The 18588-nt window shown below is 39.9% G+C and overlaps 1 protein-coding gene across 3 annotated transcripts in view; it reads right to left on the bottom strand.

Moving 5' to 3' along the window:
* NEK1 (NIMA-related kinase 1) overlaps positions 1-18588 on the bottom strand; it is a 133272-nt gene that overhangs the window by 62627 nt on the left and 52057 nt on the right. For all 3 annotated transcript variants that reach the window (XM_010852783.1, XM_010852784.1, XM_010852785.1), the window contains exon 17: positions 11323-11425. In XM_010852783.1, the coding sequence (XP_010851085.1) occupies positions 11323-11425 (103 nt within the window). The remainder of the gene's footprint in view (positions 1-11322; positions 11426-18588) is intronic.

Below are 18588 nucleotides of genomic sequence, written 5' to 3'. Positions count from 1 at the left end.
GGTTTTTCCAGTGGTCACGTATGGATGTGAGATTTGGACTATAAAGAAAGCTGAGCAGCAAAGAATTGATGCTTTTGAACTGTGGTGTTGGAGAAGACTCTTCAGAGTCCCTTGGACTGCAAGGAGATCCAACCAGTCCATTCTGAAGGAGATCAGTCCTGAATATTCATTGGAAGGACTGATGCTGAAGCTGAAAACTCCAATACTTTGGCCACCTGATGCGAAGAACTAACTCAATGGAAAAGACCCTGCTACTGGGAAAGATTGAAGGCAGGAGGAGAAGGGGACGACAGAGGATGAGATGGTTGGATGGCATCACTGATTTGATGGCCATGGGTTTGAGCAAGCTGTGGCAGTTGGTGATGGACAGGGAAGCCTGGCTGCAGTCCGTGGGGTTGCAAAGTCGGACACAACTGAGTGACTGAACTGAGCTGAACTGATACCACACATATATACCACGTAAGATATTCTTGAAAAGACAACACTGTAGTCATGGAGAACAGACAATAGCTGCCAGGCTGTTGATGGTGTAGGGAGAGCATGACTATGCTGAGAGACACCAAAAGAATTTTGGAATTATGGAACTCTTCTATATCCTGACTATGGTGGTGGGTATGTGAATTTATACTTGTGCTAAAATTAGTAGAACTGGAGAAGAAAAATAAAGTTGAAGTTATTGTGAAAGTTAAAGTTGCTCAGTTGTATCCGACTGTTTGCGACCCCATGGACTATACAGTCCATGGAATTCTCCAGGCCAGAATACTGGAGTGGGTAGCCTTTCCCTTCTCCAGGGGATCTTCCCAACCCAGGGATCAAACCCAGGTCTCCCACATTGCAGACAGATTCTTTACCAGCTAAGTCACAAGGCAAACCCATTATTGTATTATAATTTAAATAATAAAAGGAAAGTTATTGTATTATAAAAAAGTCATAAGAAAGTGGTATAAGAAAGTTATTGTATTATACATTAAATAATAAAAGGAAATTTAAAAATTAAGGTGCCAATGAAACACCCAGAAAATGATGTCCAGAAGGCAGCTAGACAGCATAGAAGTTAAAGAGTAGTCTGAGGAACTGAGACAGACTGTGAGGTCATTGGTCCCTTGTAGAATGAGATCACTGCAGGGCATTATTTATAGTGAGAAAATAACCAAGGACAGAACACCCCAGAAAATATCAGTCTTTAAAAAGTGAGCGGAAAAGAATCCTGTAGGAAAAGATATTAAGAAATAAAAAAAAAACAGAGAAAGAAAAACAAGGAGAATTTGGTACCATAGAAGGTAGTGAAGAAATTTAGAAGCAGTAACTCATGAGACCAAATGTCACAGAAAGGTCAAGTAAGATAAAGACTGAAAATACTATATTATATCTGAGAAGATGGACAGTGATAACTTCTATATCAACAGGATTCTGAACACTGGGTGAGCAACAATGAAGAGTAGTGCTTCATTCCTTTGAGGGGCCAGCTGTGAAGAGGTCCTCCTAGGAGCAGAAATGTGAGAAACACGAATGTATTTATAGGCTATGCGAGGGCACCAGGGAAGAAGGAAATGATCAGGAGAGAGGAAACAAGTGATGGAGTAAGGAGGACCCTCAAGTAAACAGACAGTATGGCACAGAAAATAAAGCCATGAAAGCATGGGTTCTACAGTCAGAACATGGCATTTAAACACGCAATCTACCATTCAGTCTCTGTAAAACCCAAACTGTCATGTTAGCTTCTCTACTTCTGCCTCAGTGAGATGTAAGACTGGAACACTACAGAAGCCACCTCAGAGTGCTGCTGTGAGAAGTGAGTTAATACAGGTAGAGAACTCAAAACTATTCCTGACATATAGTAGTTCAGTTCAGTTCAGCTCAGTCACTCAGTTGTGTCCGACTCTTTGCGACCCCATGGACTGCAGCACGCCAGGCTTCCCTGTCCATCACCAACTCCCGGAGTTTACGCAAACTCATGTCCATTGAGATGGTGATGTCATCCAACCATCTCATCCTCTATTGTCCCCTTCTCCTCCCGCCTTCAGTCTTTCCCAGCATCAGGGTCTTTTCAAATGAGTCAGTTCTTTACACCAGGTGGCCAAAGTATTGGAGTTTTCAGCTTCAGCATCAGTCCTTCCAATGAATATTCAGGACTGATTTCCTTTAGGATGGACTGGTTGGATCTCCTTGCAGTCCAAGGGACTCTGAAGAGTCTTCTCCAACACCACAGTTCAAAAGCATCAATTCTTTGCCGCTCAGCTTTCTGTATAGTCCAACTCTCACATCCATACATGACCACTGGAAAAACCATAGCTTTGACTAGATGGATTGGCAAAGTAATGTCTCTGCTTTTTAATATGCTGTCTAGCTTGGTTATAACTTTTCTTCCAAGAAGCAAAGGTCTTTTAATTTCATGGCTGCAGTCACCATCTGTGGTGATTTTGGAGCCCCAAAAAAATAAAGTCCCTCACCATTTCCACTGTTTCCTCATCTATTTGCCATGAAGTGATGGGACTAAGATGCCATGATCTTAGTTTTCTGAATGTTGAGTTTTAAGCCAACTTTTTCATTCTCCTCTTTCACTTTCATCAAAAGGCTCTCTAGTTCTTCACTTTCTGCCATAAGGGTGGTGTCATCTGCATTATCTGAGGTTATTGATATTTCTCCCGGCAATCTTGATTCCAGCTTGTGCTTCATCCAGTCCAGCATTTCTCATGATGTACTCTGCATGTAAGTTAAATAAGTAGGGTGACAATATACAGCCTTGACGTACTCCTTTCCCGGTTTGGAACCAGTCTGTTGTTCCATGTCCAGTTCTAATTGTTGCTTCCTGACCTGCATGACTTCTTAAGAGGCAGGTCAAGTGGTCTGGTATTCCCATCTCTTTCAGAATTTTCCACAGTTTGTGATGATCCACAAAATCAAAGGCTTTGGCATAGTCAACAAAGCAGAAGTAGATGTTTCTCTGGCACTGTCTTGCTTTTTCAGTAATCCAACAGATGTTGGCAATTTGATCTCTGGTTCCTCTGTCTTTTCTAAAACCAGCTTGAATATCTGGAAGTTCACAGTTCACGTACTGCTGAAACATGGCTTGGAAATTTTTCAGCATTACTTTACTAGCATGTAAGATGAGTGCAATTGTGTGGTAGTTTGAGCATTCTTTGGCACAGTACGCACCCAGTAAATTGACCAATGTCAACAGTTAGTAGCCTTATAATCATCAAATAGGATGGAATGGGAAGATAACTTCTGAACAGAAGAAATTATATCCTCCTCTGAGACTGGAGAAAACAAGCAAATACTGGGTATAATTATAGATAAATTTATAAGTATGGAGGGATCGCTCTGACAGCTCAGTTGGTAAAGAATCCACCTGCAATGCCCTGGTTTGATTCCTGGGTTGGGAAGATCTGCTAGAGAAGCAATAGGCTACCCACTGCAGTATTCCTGAACTTCCCTTGTGGCTCAATTGGTAAAGAATCCACCTGCAATGTGGGAGACCTGGGTTCGATCCCTGGGTTGGGAAGATACCCTGGAGAAGGGAAAAGCTACCCACTCCAGTATTCTGGCCTAGATAATTCCATGGGTTGTATAGTCCATGGGGTCGCAAAGAGTTGGATACGACTGAGCAACTTTCATTTCACTTTTAAATATGGGGGCAGAAAAATCTGATGAAATGTGGGGTTCATAAGCCAACTTTCTCTGTAATGATTATCTTCACAGAGAAGGAAGAAGGATGAAATCATTGAGCAAATGGACAAGGGGATAGGCTGCTGACCATGGAGATTTAATGGAGTGCTGAAAAGGACCACACTTCTGAAACTAGAGGCCATAAATCCATCTAACACTAGCCATCACAGCTGTCACTTTCTCCAGCAGTGTTCAGAAACCTGAGTTGAAAAATATTACTAACTGAGTTACACATAATAGAGAGGGATATGCCAACTCAGAAAGAAGGGCTCCCAGGAGCATGGGCTAGTCAGTTCAGTGACTCCCAAGAGTTTTCAAATCATCTCTTTTAGAAACCACACAAACGTCCATCAACTGAGGATTGAATAAACAATTTAAGGTATACTCACATGATGGAATAAGACTTAGGAATAAAAAAGAACTAAGGATACACACCACCCCAAAACCATATATACTGTAAGATATTTCTATATGAAATTCTAGAAGAAACAAGAGCACAGCCTATGGCTGGCAGCAGACTGACTGCAAAGAGGCAGGAGGAAACTTCCTCCTCCTGTTTAGTTGAGATATGTGTGTAGTTGCTAAGTCGTGTCCAACTCTTTGCGATCCCATGGACTGTAGTCTGCCAGGTTACTCTGTCCATGGGATTCTCCAGGCCAAAATACTGGAGCGGGATGACATTTCCTTTTCCGGGGGAACTTTCACCCAGGGAATGAACTCAGGTCTCCCACATTGTAAGTGGATTCTTTACCATCTGAGCCACCAGGGAAGCCTGGTTTTATTGAGATACAATTGCCATATAACATCATTAGTTTAAGGTGCACAAAATAATTTAATATATGCATACACTGAGAAAGGATCACTATGGTAAGTTTAGTTGTCATCCATCATATCACATTCAATTTTTTTTTTTCTGATGGTAAGAGGAGGAAGCTTTTAAGAAATGATGGAACAGCGCTATCCCGTGACTGTGGCAGGGATTATATGACTACATACTCTTGTTAGCACTCATCCAGACACACACCTAACACTGGTGAATATCACTGTATTTAAACTTCATGTTAATCAACCAATTTTTTACAGAGCTCTGTCTGGACTCCTGGGTAGTGCTCTCCCTCAAGTATGTTGCTAAAGTCAGCTCCTCCACTTCACCTCATCTACTGTCCCTGACACACTCTCTAAAGTCAAAGGCAAAGGGACCATGGAGGGCAGGACTTGGAGAAGGCTCCTAAGGTTTCCTGACATTCACCTACTCCCCAGAATTGCAAGCCCTGCACAGATGATCCCCAGGGCTGGGAATACAATAGGGTGTACCCCCAGGACTGAGTCACATTAAATGGGATGCTGCTGCTGCTGCTGCTAAGTCGCTTCAGTCGTGCGACCCCACAGATGGCAGCCCACCAGGCTTCCCTGTTACTGGGATTCTCCAGGCAAGAACACTGGAGTGGGTGGCCATTTCCTTCTTCAATGCATGAAACAACTAATCTCAAAAATATACAAGCAACTCCTACAGCTCAATTCCAGAAAAATAAACGACCCAATCAAAAAATGGGCCAAAGAACTAAATAGACATTTCTCCAAAGAAGACATACAGATGGCTAACAAACACGTGAAAAGATGCTCAACATCACTCATTATCAGAGAAATGCAAATCAAAACCACTATGAGGTACCATTTCACACTGCCATCCAAAAGTCTACAAATAATAAATGCTGGAGAGGGTGTGGAGAAAAGGGAACCCTCTTACACTGTTGGTGGGAATGCAAACTAGTACAGCCACTATGGAGAACAGTGTGGAGATTCCTTAAAAAACTGGAAATAGAACTGCCTTATGATCCAGCAATCCCACTGCTGGGCATACACACTGAGGAAACCAGAGTTGAAAGAGACACGTGTACCCCAATGTTCATTGAAGCACTATTTATAATAGCCAGGACATGGAAGCAACCTAGATGTCCATCAGCAGATGAATGGATAAGAAAGCTGTGGTACATATACACAATGGAGTATTACTCAGCCATTAAAAAGAATACATTTGAATCAGTTTTAATGAGGTGGATGAAACTGGAGCCTGTTATACAGAGTGAAGTAAGCCAGAAGGAAAAACATAAATACAGTATACTAACGCATATATATGGAATTTAGAAAGATGGTAACAATAACCCGGTGTACGAGACAGCAAAAGAGACACTGATGTATAGAACAGTCTTATGGACTCTGTGGGAGAGGGATAGGGTGGGAAGATTTGGGAGAACGACATTGAAACATGTAAAATATCATGTAAGAAACGAGTTGCCAGTCCAGGTTTGATGCACGATACTGGATGCTTGGGGCTAGTGCACTGGGACGACCCAGAGGGATGGTGTGGGGAGGGAGGAGGGAGGAGGGTTCAGGATGGGGAACACATGTATACCTGTGGCGGATTCATTTTGATATTTGGCAAAACTAATACAATTATGTAAAGTTTAAAAATAAAATAAAATTTAAAAAAAAAAAAAAGAAAGAAAAAAAAGAAAAGTGAAAGTGAAGTCGCTCAGTCGTGTCCGACTCTTCGTGACCCCATGGACTGCAGCCTACCAGGCTCCTCTGATGAGTGGCATTAAAACAGTGGGTTGACCATTAAGTGCCGAGTTTCCCTGGCTGGTTGAAGAAGCAGGAGGCAGGGAGTTGATCCACATGGAGTTCTTTGCTGCTGAGATTATGTGGCAAACAACTGAGCATGGTCTCAGTCAATCTCTCCAATAGCGAAGGCCTGATTCCCACAGCAGAGGGAGGGACAGCCTGCTGACACCACGAAGGCACAGCTGCTGACACCGCTACCTGGGCTTCAGGAGACGAGGGGCAGAGGACAATCACAATGTGCCAGAGTCCTGGCCTGGAGAAACAGTGGGTCATAAATCTCTGTTGCTCTTAGGCTCCTTGGTTTACGGTAATTTGTCACAAAGCATGGAAAAGGAGAGATCAATTTTAAACAGGCCCTCTATCTCATCATAAAAATGTTTCAATTTAGAACTTAAAATCTGCGAGACCTTTTCTCCCCACTCAGCCCTTGCTTCTGGTTCTCTGGCTCGGTCTCCAGTGTACATATTCTTGTCTAACTCGAGACTCTAAACTACTCCAGAGACAAACTATGCCTGGTTAAGCTTTAATTAAGTAGTCTTCAATCAGTTAATTAACCTACTGTCCCCAAAATGTTTAACACACTGCCTTTGTTATTTAATTAGTGAATAAAACAACACATACCCAAATACACCAAAAAGTAAAAATTCTTCACTTTTCTAAAGTTTTATGTATGTATACATATTGTTACCTAGGGAACGAAGAAATCCTAAATAGCTTAAAAAAATGAATCTTGAAAAGTCATATAAAAATCACTTATCTCTAAAGCAAAATTTTTTAAAAGACTTAGTTGGGTGCATTTATTTATTAATTGGCCATGTAGCATGTGGGGTCTTAGCTCCCGGACCAGGGATTGAGCCTGCGTCCCCTGCAGTGATAGCATTAAATCTTAACCACTGGACCGCCAGGGAGGTCCCTAAAGCACGTTTTTTTAAAAATAACACAACAAAGTGAAAATAACAATTTCTGACTGTAAGATGGAAGAACACCATGGCCTCTCTTCCTGCAAAATTCTAGACTAGAGAAGTTGCTGTGTTAAGTGAATGCATATCAGCACTCAAAAACAAGCAAAACTCTGGGCAGTCCCAAGAATGGAAGGAACCCAGAGGTGAGGCAAGTACACAAATGGGTTTATGATGACAAGTGACACAAGCACAGCACGTGGGGCGAGGCCTCAGCGAGGGGGTATGAAGGGGCCAGTAGCCACATGCTTCCAGAAGAGCTCGCCTGGCCCCAGCAGCTCCCTGAAGACACTAATGACAAGAGAGTTGGAGGGAAAGGCCAGGCCAGTGCTCCAGGTGACTGGTGATACCAGGAAGGAAGGGGCTCTCCAAAGCCCAGAAAATAAGCTGCCAGGGATTTGCTTGGCAGAACAGCAATGTGTCCCACCTGGCGTCTACTCTGACGGAAAACTGGGCAGAGGACTGAGCAGATCAGCATGTACCATCTCGCCAGGGGCCCACCCGAACAGAGGCAATGAAGAGTGAAACAGAGAGCTCCATACGTGACTACACCAGCAAGAACACCAACCGTGCAAGGAACACCAGTACCATGAAACAGGACACAGACTTAAAACACTGAAGACACCAACACTGCCAAGAGAGCACCAAGAACAAGACCCTACAATACCTAGAGTACTACAAGAGAAATGAGCACATGATCAAGGAGTCTTCAAGGAAAACTAAGTAGCTTCATGGACATGAAAATACAAGTTTCTAAAGTTAAGAGAATCTCATTGGATAGGCTGAAGAGCACAGCAGACAAAATGAAAGAATGTATTATGAGCTGAAATTTGGGCTAGGAATCCTTCCAAAACAGTAAGAAGGGAGGAGGGGATTAAAAAAAGAAACAGAAGAACAGAACAAAAGACATTTGAGGCAGAGGTTCCAATCTATTCATTTAATAGGAGCTTTGTCAAGGAGAAAAAGGAGAAGCAGCAATACCTGAAGAAATGGTAACTGAGAATGTCCCAGAACTAAAGGTGGGTGTTCAGACTGAGAGCATCTGATTAGCATCAAGTCAGGTCAATCAAAAAAAAACAAACTGATAAATACTCAAGTGATTATTTCAGAATATGAAAGGTAGAAACAAATAGTCCAACATGCTTTCAGAGATGAAAATCCGTTATAGAGGAGCACAAAGAACAGCGTCACCATGCTCACGAGTCACAATGAGATGATGATAAGGCAGCAGCTTTAATGTGGTCTGGGGGGAGCCTGTAACCTGGATTCTTCATCCAGCAAACCACCACCCAAGACTTCACCTGCAGTCAGTAACACAGACCAGATGTGCCCTCCCACCTTCAACAAGGAAAGACTGGACAAAGTATATGAAACGATGATTTTCAACCACGGGCAAATAGGCAGCACAAGACAGTGATCCTTGGGAGGAACAAGTGAGGTAAGCTCAGTCACTGCCCATTTCCAGGCTGCAGCACAGGGAGAGGGGGTCCCTGAGCCAAGGAAAGGGCAGTCAGAGTGTGGGAGGTGGAGGAGCACTAACATCTGCAGGAAGAGAGTGCTGGAAGCTGCAGAGGTTTCCTCTGAGTGACAATTAGCCTGACCTCACCAAATCCTGGGTCAGGAAGAGACCCTGGAGAAGAAATAGGCTACCCACTGCAGTGTTCCTGGGCTTCCCTGGTGGCTCAGATGGTAAAGAATTGGCCTGCAATGCAGGAGACCTGGGTTCGACCCCTGGGTTGGGAAGATCCCTGGAGGATGGCATGGCAACCCACTCCAGTATTCTTGTCTGGAGAATCCCCATGGACAGGGGAGCCTGGCGGGCTACAGTCCATGGGGTCGCAAAGAGTTGGACACAAATGAGCGACTGAGCAAAACACCAATTCCTCAGGCTCACTGAGGGCTGGGAACACGCCATGCTTCTAACAGCCAGATTGGAAAGGTCTTCAAGTCAACAGAGTATTGGAGGACACCAACATAGTATCACAGCACTAGGGCACTGCCTCAGTGGTGCAGCCAAGTGAGTCCTAGATCAATGGCTGTGCTCCACCTGCCCAGCAAAGCTTAGAGGCAAGCCCTGAAAGACTCAAATTACCTTTAACTAACAACACTGCACCCCAGGGTAAAGTCTCCACACAGTTAAATACAAAAAATCCAAGATAAAATACACAGTGCCTGGCATCCAACCACAAACTACCAGGTGGGTAAAGAAGCAGGAAAAGATGACCAAAATGAGAAGAAAAATAGCCAACAGACTCAGAAATGACAAAGAGGGAAGAATTGGTAGACAAGGTGATTAAGAAGGCTATAATAACTACATTCCACATGTTCAAGAAAGGAGAGAAAAGCGTTAAGTATTATATAGACAGACATGGAAAGTATAAAAATGACCCAAATAAACTTTAAGAGAAAAAAAAAAGTATCTTAAAAATACATGTCTGGATGGGGTTAAAAGGAGAGCAGATTGCAAAAAGCAAACAAAAAGACTAGTGAACATGAAGATTTAGCAACAGAAGCTACCCAAAATGAAACATTGGAAAAGGACCAAAAAGAGATGAACAGAGCATCAGTGAGCTGACGTATAGGTGCTGAACACCCAGAGGAAAAAGAAGAGGAGAACAAAAAAAATTTTTGAAGAAATAATGGCTGAATTTTTCCAAGCTACATCATAATCAAGTCACTTTCAGTGATAAAGAGGAAATGTTAAAAGCCATTAAAGGAAAAGACAAATCAAACACTGAGGAAAACGTAAGAACGCCAGCAGACTTCTGGTCAGAACAGGACTGCCAGGATGTAAGTGGAGAAACATTTTAAAGAATGGACAGAGAAAGAACTCTCAATGCAGAATACTATTTTCAGAAAAAATATTTTTCAAAAAAGAAGGCAAAATGTTTTTTCAGACATATAAATGCTAAGCAAATTCAACAGTAGACCACTACTACAAATTAACATTTAAGTATGAAGACAAAATAAGTACATTTCCAACAAATCTTGGACAATTTCTCTCTGAAAGGTTCCAAGAGTCATCTCCATCATGAAGACAATAAACTCAGGGGAGGACAGTAGATGTAAGAAACAGCTCTGAGGTGAGAAATGTGTACATCTTGCTAAGTCTAATAATTGTTTGAAAATATTTCTAATTAATATCTGTAACTAAAATTCCAGATGCTGTTAACATGGGAAAAACAGGGCAAGGGAAAATAAAGCAGGTTCTCTTCTGTCCACAGAAAGGATACATATACATATTAATTCCAGATACTAGAAAAACAAGCTGATGGGTGTTAAAAATATAAAGGGGGTAATCATTAAAAAATTTACTATTTTTCAATAATATTATTTCAAAGAAAAAATATCCTAAATTGGAATAATTATATTAACTCGTAATGATGTTACTTATCAACTTATAGTAGATGTAACCATAAAAAAACATTTAACTATACAATTGACCTATTTCCTACATAAGTGTGCTGCTTCACGGGGTGCTGAGCTGACAGAAAAAATCACCATTTGTTCTGTGGAGAAAAGGTGAAAAGGCAGTGTGCCACAATTGTGAATATGTGCGTATCAAAACCAACATCTACTAAAACGATCATTTAAAAACTGTTAGTATTTTCTTGAATACATGACTTATTCAGTTACCTGACTGAATAATTAGAGGCTTTAAAATACATTTGGTCCTAATTTGCTTTTGAGTAAATGCATAGTTACATGTATATCTATCCAAATGTTTGTTTCTCATTTTTCTTCTACAATTCTTTGCTAAAGGATTTAAAACAAAAAGCATCTAGGGCCAAAAAAAGCAATGTAAGAACTTATTTAACCTAAATATCTGGGTTGCTATACCTACTCTGACTCTTTTAAAAGGAAGAATGCAACTATGAACTTTCAATTAACTAAGGCAACAACAGAACTTCACACTTGGCATAAAAGAAATTGCACAAAGAGAGGTTTAACACCCTGCAAATGTTCAGAGGTAGTGTTTGAAAAGGATGGTGACTCTTGTCATTTATACCTACCTTGTTTCAGTTCTTCACTCTAAATACTATGTTCAAAAATCTCAAAAACAAAATCCTACCATATGCCCCTCGGCCCGAGCTTTGTTCTGCTTTGCTTCCCGTCTTCGCTGTAGAAACTCTTCTACTTGTTTTGCTCTTTCCATAGCTGGCTGCCCCTTCTGCCTGAGGAATTTGGACAAACAGCAAAACTAAAAATTCTGAACATCAAATATTACAGAAAGTTTAAAATTACACGGAAATATTTTCTTTAGAAATATCTGCAAAATATGAAGGCTGATATGAAGTCAAGTCTTCCTATTTAATGCATCAATAGCTACACACATATCAGTTATCAACTACCTAAATCAGTCACTATTATTTTAAAAAGGGGCAAAATCTACGCTACTATACCAAATCTTAACAAGTCTTCTTTTGTGTTTATTTAATCTATGCTACTTATAGACACATAAAATTATTTCAGACCATACTTATAGAAGACTCTCCATAGTTTCCAAGTAGTTAAGCTTATTTCAGAACTCTGCATCAAATATATTGATCAGTAGAAAAGTAAGATTAAAGCTGCAAAGTAGCAACTTCAAAGGTCATCAAAAATAATGAAAAGTTTGTGTGAATTTTAAAAATTAGGGTAAAAAGTGAAATCTGAATTCCTTGTATGTCATAACTATTAAAAAGTAAAATGGACAGATTGGGGGAAAATCTAAAAGCACATTTATTTGTTTCAATCTTTTCTGATTATGTTTCTGTAACTTTCTCTGACAGCTACAAAAGAATGTAAACATGTTGGGCTTAGACAACAATGAAAAAATATCAGTAACATTTCAAGGTACCGAGAATAATCAAAATCACAAAAGTACCCCAACCCCCAGTTAGGGGTTGGGGGTTGGGAGTTAGTGTTAAATGGGGACAGACTTTCAGTTTAGGAAGGTAAAAATTAGGGAGATGGATGATGGTGAGAGTTGAACAACATGAAAGTACTTAGTGACACAGAACTGTACAGTTAAATATGGTTAAAACAGTATGTTTTATGGGGCTTCCCTGATGGCTCAGTGGTAAAGAACGTGCCTGCAATGCAGGAGACACAGGAGATGCGGGTTTGATCCCTGGGTCAGGAAGATTCCCCAAGAGAAGGAAATAATAACTCACTCCAGTATTCTTGCCTGGAAAATCTCATGGACAGAGGAGTCTGGCAGGTTATAGTCCCTGGGGTCACAAAGAGTCAGAGACAACTGAACATGCACGCACACATATGGAACTTTCCAAGTATTTCCTTGTATTTTCCAAGTCACATTTTGAACATCTAATACATACTATGCCTGTTACCGTGTGCTAAGCAAGAAAGATACAAAAATACATAAAACCAACTCCCCGTAAACAAAGAACTCACTGCATAGCATCAACTGCAGTAATTTGTAAGTAAGGAAGAAAGATCAGGGAGTTATTAGCTGTGCATCTTGGATATTGGCTATGAAAGTGCACCAACTTCCTATAGTGTAGGACCATGTGTCTAGGACCATAATTATGTTCAGAAAAATACATGAAATAATGCCTTCTCTCTTCCAATAAACATTTCTGATTTTCATACCCCAGTCATTTCTTTTATATGTTAACAATTACAATTGACCATTGACCACCACAAGTTTGAACCACGTGGGTCCACTTATTATGGGTATTTTGCAATAGTAAATACTGCAGGACTAGTGGCATCCTGTGGTTGGATGGCAATCACCAACTCAATGCACATGAGTTTGAGCAAACTCTGGGAGATAGTAAAGGATTGGGAAGCCTGGGGTTGCAAAGAGTCCAACACGACTGAGCAACTAAATAACATGTCCATAGTTGGTTGAATCCACAGATGCAGGGGAACCTCAGAATGGAGGGATGACTATAAGTATAAGCAGATTAACTCCTGTATTGCTCAAGGGTCAACTGTACTGAGATATATAAAAATTTGAAATGTGAAATTAAGCTGTAAAAATTTTAAATGACTCACCATAAAGCTATGGACGATAATGGCCTAAGATTCACTTAACTTACGTAGTGCTTAAAACAGATTCTTGTAAAATTTCACCACCAGAATCTTCTAGGACTAGATGATCTCTATACCTCATTAAGAGCCTTTCCTGGTTACTAATATTGCATTCTGAAACTTGAGCAAATTCTCTGATGAACTCTAGGAGTTTTTTGGTAGTGTTTTTAGGACTTTCTATGTATAAGACCATATCATCCATAAACATTGACAGCTTTGGTGCTCTTCCAATTTGGATTCCTTTTATTTCTTTTTCTTCTCTGATTGCTATGGCTAGGACAATGTCCTTCATATATATAGGCAAGGCTGTTACAGCCCCGTTTAAATAAGACTGGCCTAAAGAGGGCAGATAAACTTTCAAAGAGTATGACACACAGACATGTCACCTGAAACTGTGTCTACTGATAAGGCTCTTATGAGGAGTCCTGGATGCTTACACAACTGCATACAATTAGACAGAATCTCTGCTTTGTATCCTGATGGAACTGACTTCATCTTTTACCCTTTACATAAGTAAAACACTGATAACATTTTTATGCTTGATTTCCCATCCTAAGATAGTATGTCCACTGTCAGTGTGGGCCTTCAACTGACATACAATAATTTATATTCACTGACTGATCTGATTCACTAAATCAAATAATTCAAATACTTTAGCAGAAACAAATTATTTTAATAAGAACATGACCACACACATAACAGCTTTGATTAAAAGAATGTTCACACCATTTATGTATATGTAGATCTATTTTATTTACTTATGTAATCTATTTAAGTTCTGCTTTATTGAATGGCTTTTCCTAAACTAGTTTAAATGATCAAGTACACATAATCCACTGCTTTTAATCACACACTTAAAACCTGTAGTGATTTTTGCTTACTATTATTTCTTTTTTATTCTCATTTATCACTGAGTATCAACTATTACCAATAATGTATCTGTATCTGAAGATATAAAATGTATAAAATGGAATTCCAGGAATGCAGGGTGTGTCCAACATATAAAAATCTATCAAAGGAATTTTGTTGTTTTCAGTCACTCAGTTGTGTCCAGCTCTTTGCAATCCCACAGACTACAGCAGCCCAGGCTTCCCTGTCCACCACCAACTCCCAGAGCTTGCTCAAACTCATGTCCATTGAGTTGGTAATGCCATCCAACCACCTCATCCTCTGTCGTCCCCTTCTCCTCCTGCCTTCAATCTTTCCCAGCATCAGGTTTTTTTCTAATGAGTCAGCTCTTTGCATCAGGAGGCCAAAGTACCGGAGCTTCAGCTTCAGCATCAGTCTTTCCAATGAATATTCAGGACTGATTTCCTTTAGGATTGACTGATTTGATCTCCATGCAATTCAAAGAACTGTCAAGAGTCTTCTCCGACACCACAATTCAAAAGCATCAATTCTTTAGTGCTTGGCCTTCTTAACACTCCAAATTTTATATCCATATATGACCACTGGAAAAACCATAGATTTGATCAGATGGACCTTTGTCAGAAAAGTAATGTCTCTGATTTTAAATAAGCTGTCTAGGTTGGTCATAGCTTTTCTTCTAAGGAGCATACATTTTTTAATTTCATGGCTGCAGTCACCATCTGCAGTGATTTTGGAGCCCAAGAAAATAAAGTCTGTCACTGTTTCCACTGTTCCCCCATCTATTTGCAATAAAGTGATGGGACTGGATGCCATGATCTTAGTTTTCTGAATGTTGAGTTTTAAGCCAGCGTCTTCATTCTCCTTTCACCTTCATCAAGAGGCTCTTTAATTCCTCTTCACTTTCTGCCATAAGGGTGGTGTCATCTGCATATTTGAGGTTATTGATATTCCTCTCAGCTATCTTGATCCTAGCCTGTGCTTCAACTAGCCCAGCATTTCGCATGATGTACTCTATATATATGTTAAATAAGCAGGGTGACAATACACAGCCTTGATGTACTCCTTTGCCAATTTTGAACCTGTCCATTGTTCCACGTCTGGTTCTAACTGCTGCTTCTTGACCTGCATACAGGTTCTCAGGAGGCAGGTAAGGTGGTCTGGTATTCCCATCTCTTTAAGAATTTTCCACAGTTTATTGTGATCCACACAGTCAAAGGCTTTGGCACAGTCAATGAAGTAGATGTTTTTCTGGAATTCTCTTGCTTTTATTATGATCCAATGGATGTTGGCAATTTGATCTCTGGTTCCTCTGCCTTTTCTAAATCCAGCTTGAACATGTGGAAATTCTTGATTCATGTACTGTTAAAGCCTTGCTTAGAGAATTTTCAGCATTACCTTGCTAGTGTGTAAAGTGAGTGCAATTCTGTAGTAATTTGACTATTCTTTGGCATTGCCTTTGGGATTGGAATGAAAATTGACCTTTTCCAGTCCTGTGGCCACTGCTGAGTTTCCATATTTGCTGGCATATTGAGTGCAGCACTTTCATAGCATCATCTTTTAGGATTTGAAATAGCTCAACTGGAATTCTATCACCTCCACTAGTGTTGTTCGTAGTGATGTTTCCTAAGACCTACTTGACTTCGTCTTCCAGGATGTCTGGCTCTAGGTGAGTGATCACACCATCGTGGTTATCTGGGTCATGAAGATCTTTTTTGTATAGTTCTTCTGTGTATTCTTGCCACCTCTTCTTAATATCTTCTGCTTCTGTTAGGTCCATACCATTTCTGTACTTTATTGTGTCCATCTTTGCATGAAATGTCCCCTTGGTATCTCTAATTTTCTTGCAGATATCTCCAGTCTTTCCCATTCTATTGTTTTCCTCTATTTCTTTGCATTGATCACTGAGGAAGGCTTTCTTATTTCTCCTTGCTATTCTTTGGAACTCTACATCCAGATGGATATATCTTGCCTTTTCTCCTTTACCTCTCACTTCTTTTTTCTTCTCTGCTATTTGTAAGGCCTCCTCAGACAACCATTTTGCTTTTTTGCATTTCTTTCTCATGGGGATGGTTTTGATCACTGCCTCATGTATAGTGTTACAAACTGCCGTCCACAGTTCTTCAGGCACTCTTATCAGATTTAATCCCTTGACTCTATTTGTCACTTCCACTGTATGACTTTAACAGATCAGATTTTGGTCATACCTCAATGGCCTAGTGGTTTTCCCTACGTTCTTCAATTTAAGTCTGAATTTTGCAATAAGGAGTTCATGATCGGAGCCACAGTCAGCTCCTGGTCTTGTTTTTGCTGACTGTATAGTAATATACCTTATTAACAGAGGACAAAACTAGTTTATAATTGATTCTATGATTCCTTATAATATTTAGAAATCTATACTGTCTTCATTTTCACACACATTTCCATTTACTACTTAATATATACCAAAAAGAAGAATTCATACTCATATTCTTATCCCCCACTGATGTAGTAGAACAGTACTGAACTGTGAACACAAATTATATATGTGTACAAGGTTCCGAAGGATAGAGGGAAAAAATCAATGAGCTTCTTTACAGTCATTCTGTTCATTAAACATTATTAAGAATTTACATGTGCATATTCTGTTTTAGACAAATTAAACAGACTATATCTCTTGAGCTCCAAAATTATTAACACTTATAATTAGTAGAACACTAATCTAGATTAAGAGTAAAGGAATGATTAACATAAATATTGTATAAGCCACAAATACACAGTAAAAAATTAGGAATTTGGAAAGTGAAATACAGACATTAAAAGGCTAAAAAGAAATAAACTCCTTTTTATCCTGACAAGAAAAAAAGGAGTAACTTATTTTCCATCTTATTATAAATGCATGCATAAGTGGGTCTGGGTAAAGTACCTCATATCTATGACTCAAAACCTTTACTGATACAGGAAATTTAAAAATTTTGAAGGATGATTAAAAATTATTTCAAGAGGTGAAAACATGAAAATAGGCAGCAATCTAGGTAACAGAAATAGTCTGAGTAATGAAAAATGAGTCAATATGGTATAGAAGAGTTGGGGTGGTTCAGGGTTAATGAAATGAAAAAAGGATGCTAAGGGTGTATTCATTAAGCTTCCTCCTCTGTTTAAGTGCCATAATGTCTATCAGAGGAAGCAGAATTGTTGTCAGCTTTACTCAAATAAAGCTATACAGAGAAAAGGGCTTGGGAAAGTAAAAGCTCAGTAAAGTACATATGTTACTTTACTCAAAATAAAAAACAATGGCACTCAAAATAAAAAAACAAAACAGGCACTCAAAGCTTTCAGAAGATGATCTCACATGATTGAGGTTCTAATTGTAAAAGCTAATTGAACCTAAGTTCACCAGTTGTAACAAAATACCACTCTGGTGGGAGAAGCTGACAAGGGTAAAGGGACAGCACATGGTAACCTCTGCACCACCCTCAGTTTTTTTTTTTTTTTAAACTTTACAATATTGTATTGGTTTTGCCAAATATCGAAATGAATCTGCCACAGGTATACATGTGTTCCCAATCCTGAACCCTCCTCCCTCCCCATACCATCCCTCTGGGTCGTCCCAGTGCACCAGCCCCAAGCATCCAGTATCATGCATCGAACCTGGACTGGTGACTCATTTCATATATGATATTATACATGTTTCAATGCCATTCTCCCAAATCTTCCCACCCTCTCCCTCTCCCACAGAGTCTAAAAGACTGTTCTATACATCAGTGTCTCTTTTGCTGTCTCATATACAGGATTATTGTTACCATCTTTCTAAATTCCATATATATGTTAGTATACTGTATTGGTGTTTTTCTTTCTGGCTTACTTCACTCTGTATAATAGGCTCCAGTTTCATCCACCTCATTAGAACTGATTCAAATGTATTCTTTTTAATGGCTGAGTAATACTCCATTGTGTATATGTACCACAGCTTTCTTATCCATTCATCTGTTGATGGGCATCTAGGTTGCTTCCATGTCCTGGCTATTATAAACAGTGCTGCAATGAACATTGGGGTACATGTGTCTCTTTCAACTCTGGTTTCCTCAGTGTGTATGCCCAGCAGTAGGATTGCTGGATCATAAGGCAGTTCTATTTCCAGTTTCTTAAGGAATGTCCACACTGTTCTCCATAGTGGCTGTACTAGTTTGCATTCCCACCAACAGTGTAAGAGGGTTCCCTTTTCTCCACACCCTCTCCAGCATTTATTATTTGTAGACTTTTGGATCGCAGCCATTCTGACTGGCGTGAAATGGTACCTCATAGTGGTTTTGATTTGCATTTCTCTGGTAATGAGTGATGTTGAGCATCTTTTCATGTGTTTGTTAGCCATCTGTATGTCGTCTTTGGAGAAATGTCTATTTAGTTCTTTGGTCCCATTTTTTTGATTTGGGTCTATTTTATTTTTCTGGTA

The sequence above is a fragment of the Bison bison genome, unplaced genomic scaffold, assembly GCF_000754665.1.
Source record: "Bison bison bison isolate TAMUID 2011002044 unplaced genomic scaffold, Bison_UMD1.0 scf7180017864316, whole genome shotgun sequence".
Lineage (NCBI taxonomy): Eukaryota > Metazoa > Chordata > Mammalia > Artiodactyla > Bovidae > Bison > Bison bison.
The sequence above is the reverse complement of the archived record's forward strand: the minus strand, read 5'-3'. Positions and strand labels throughout refer to the sequence as shown.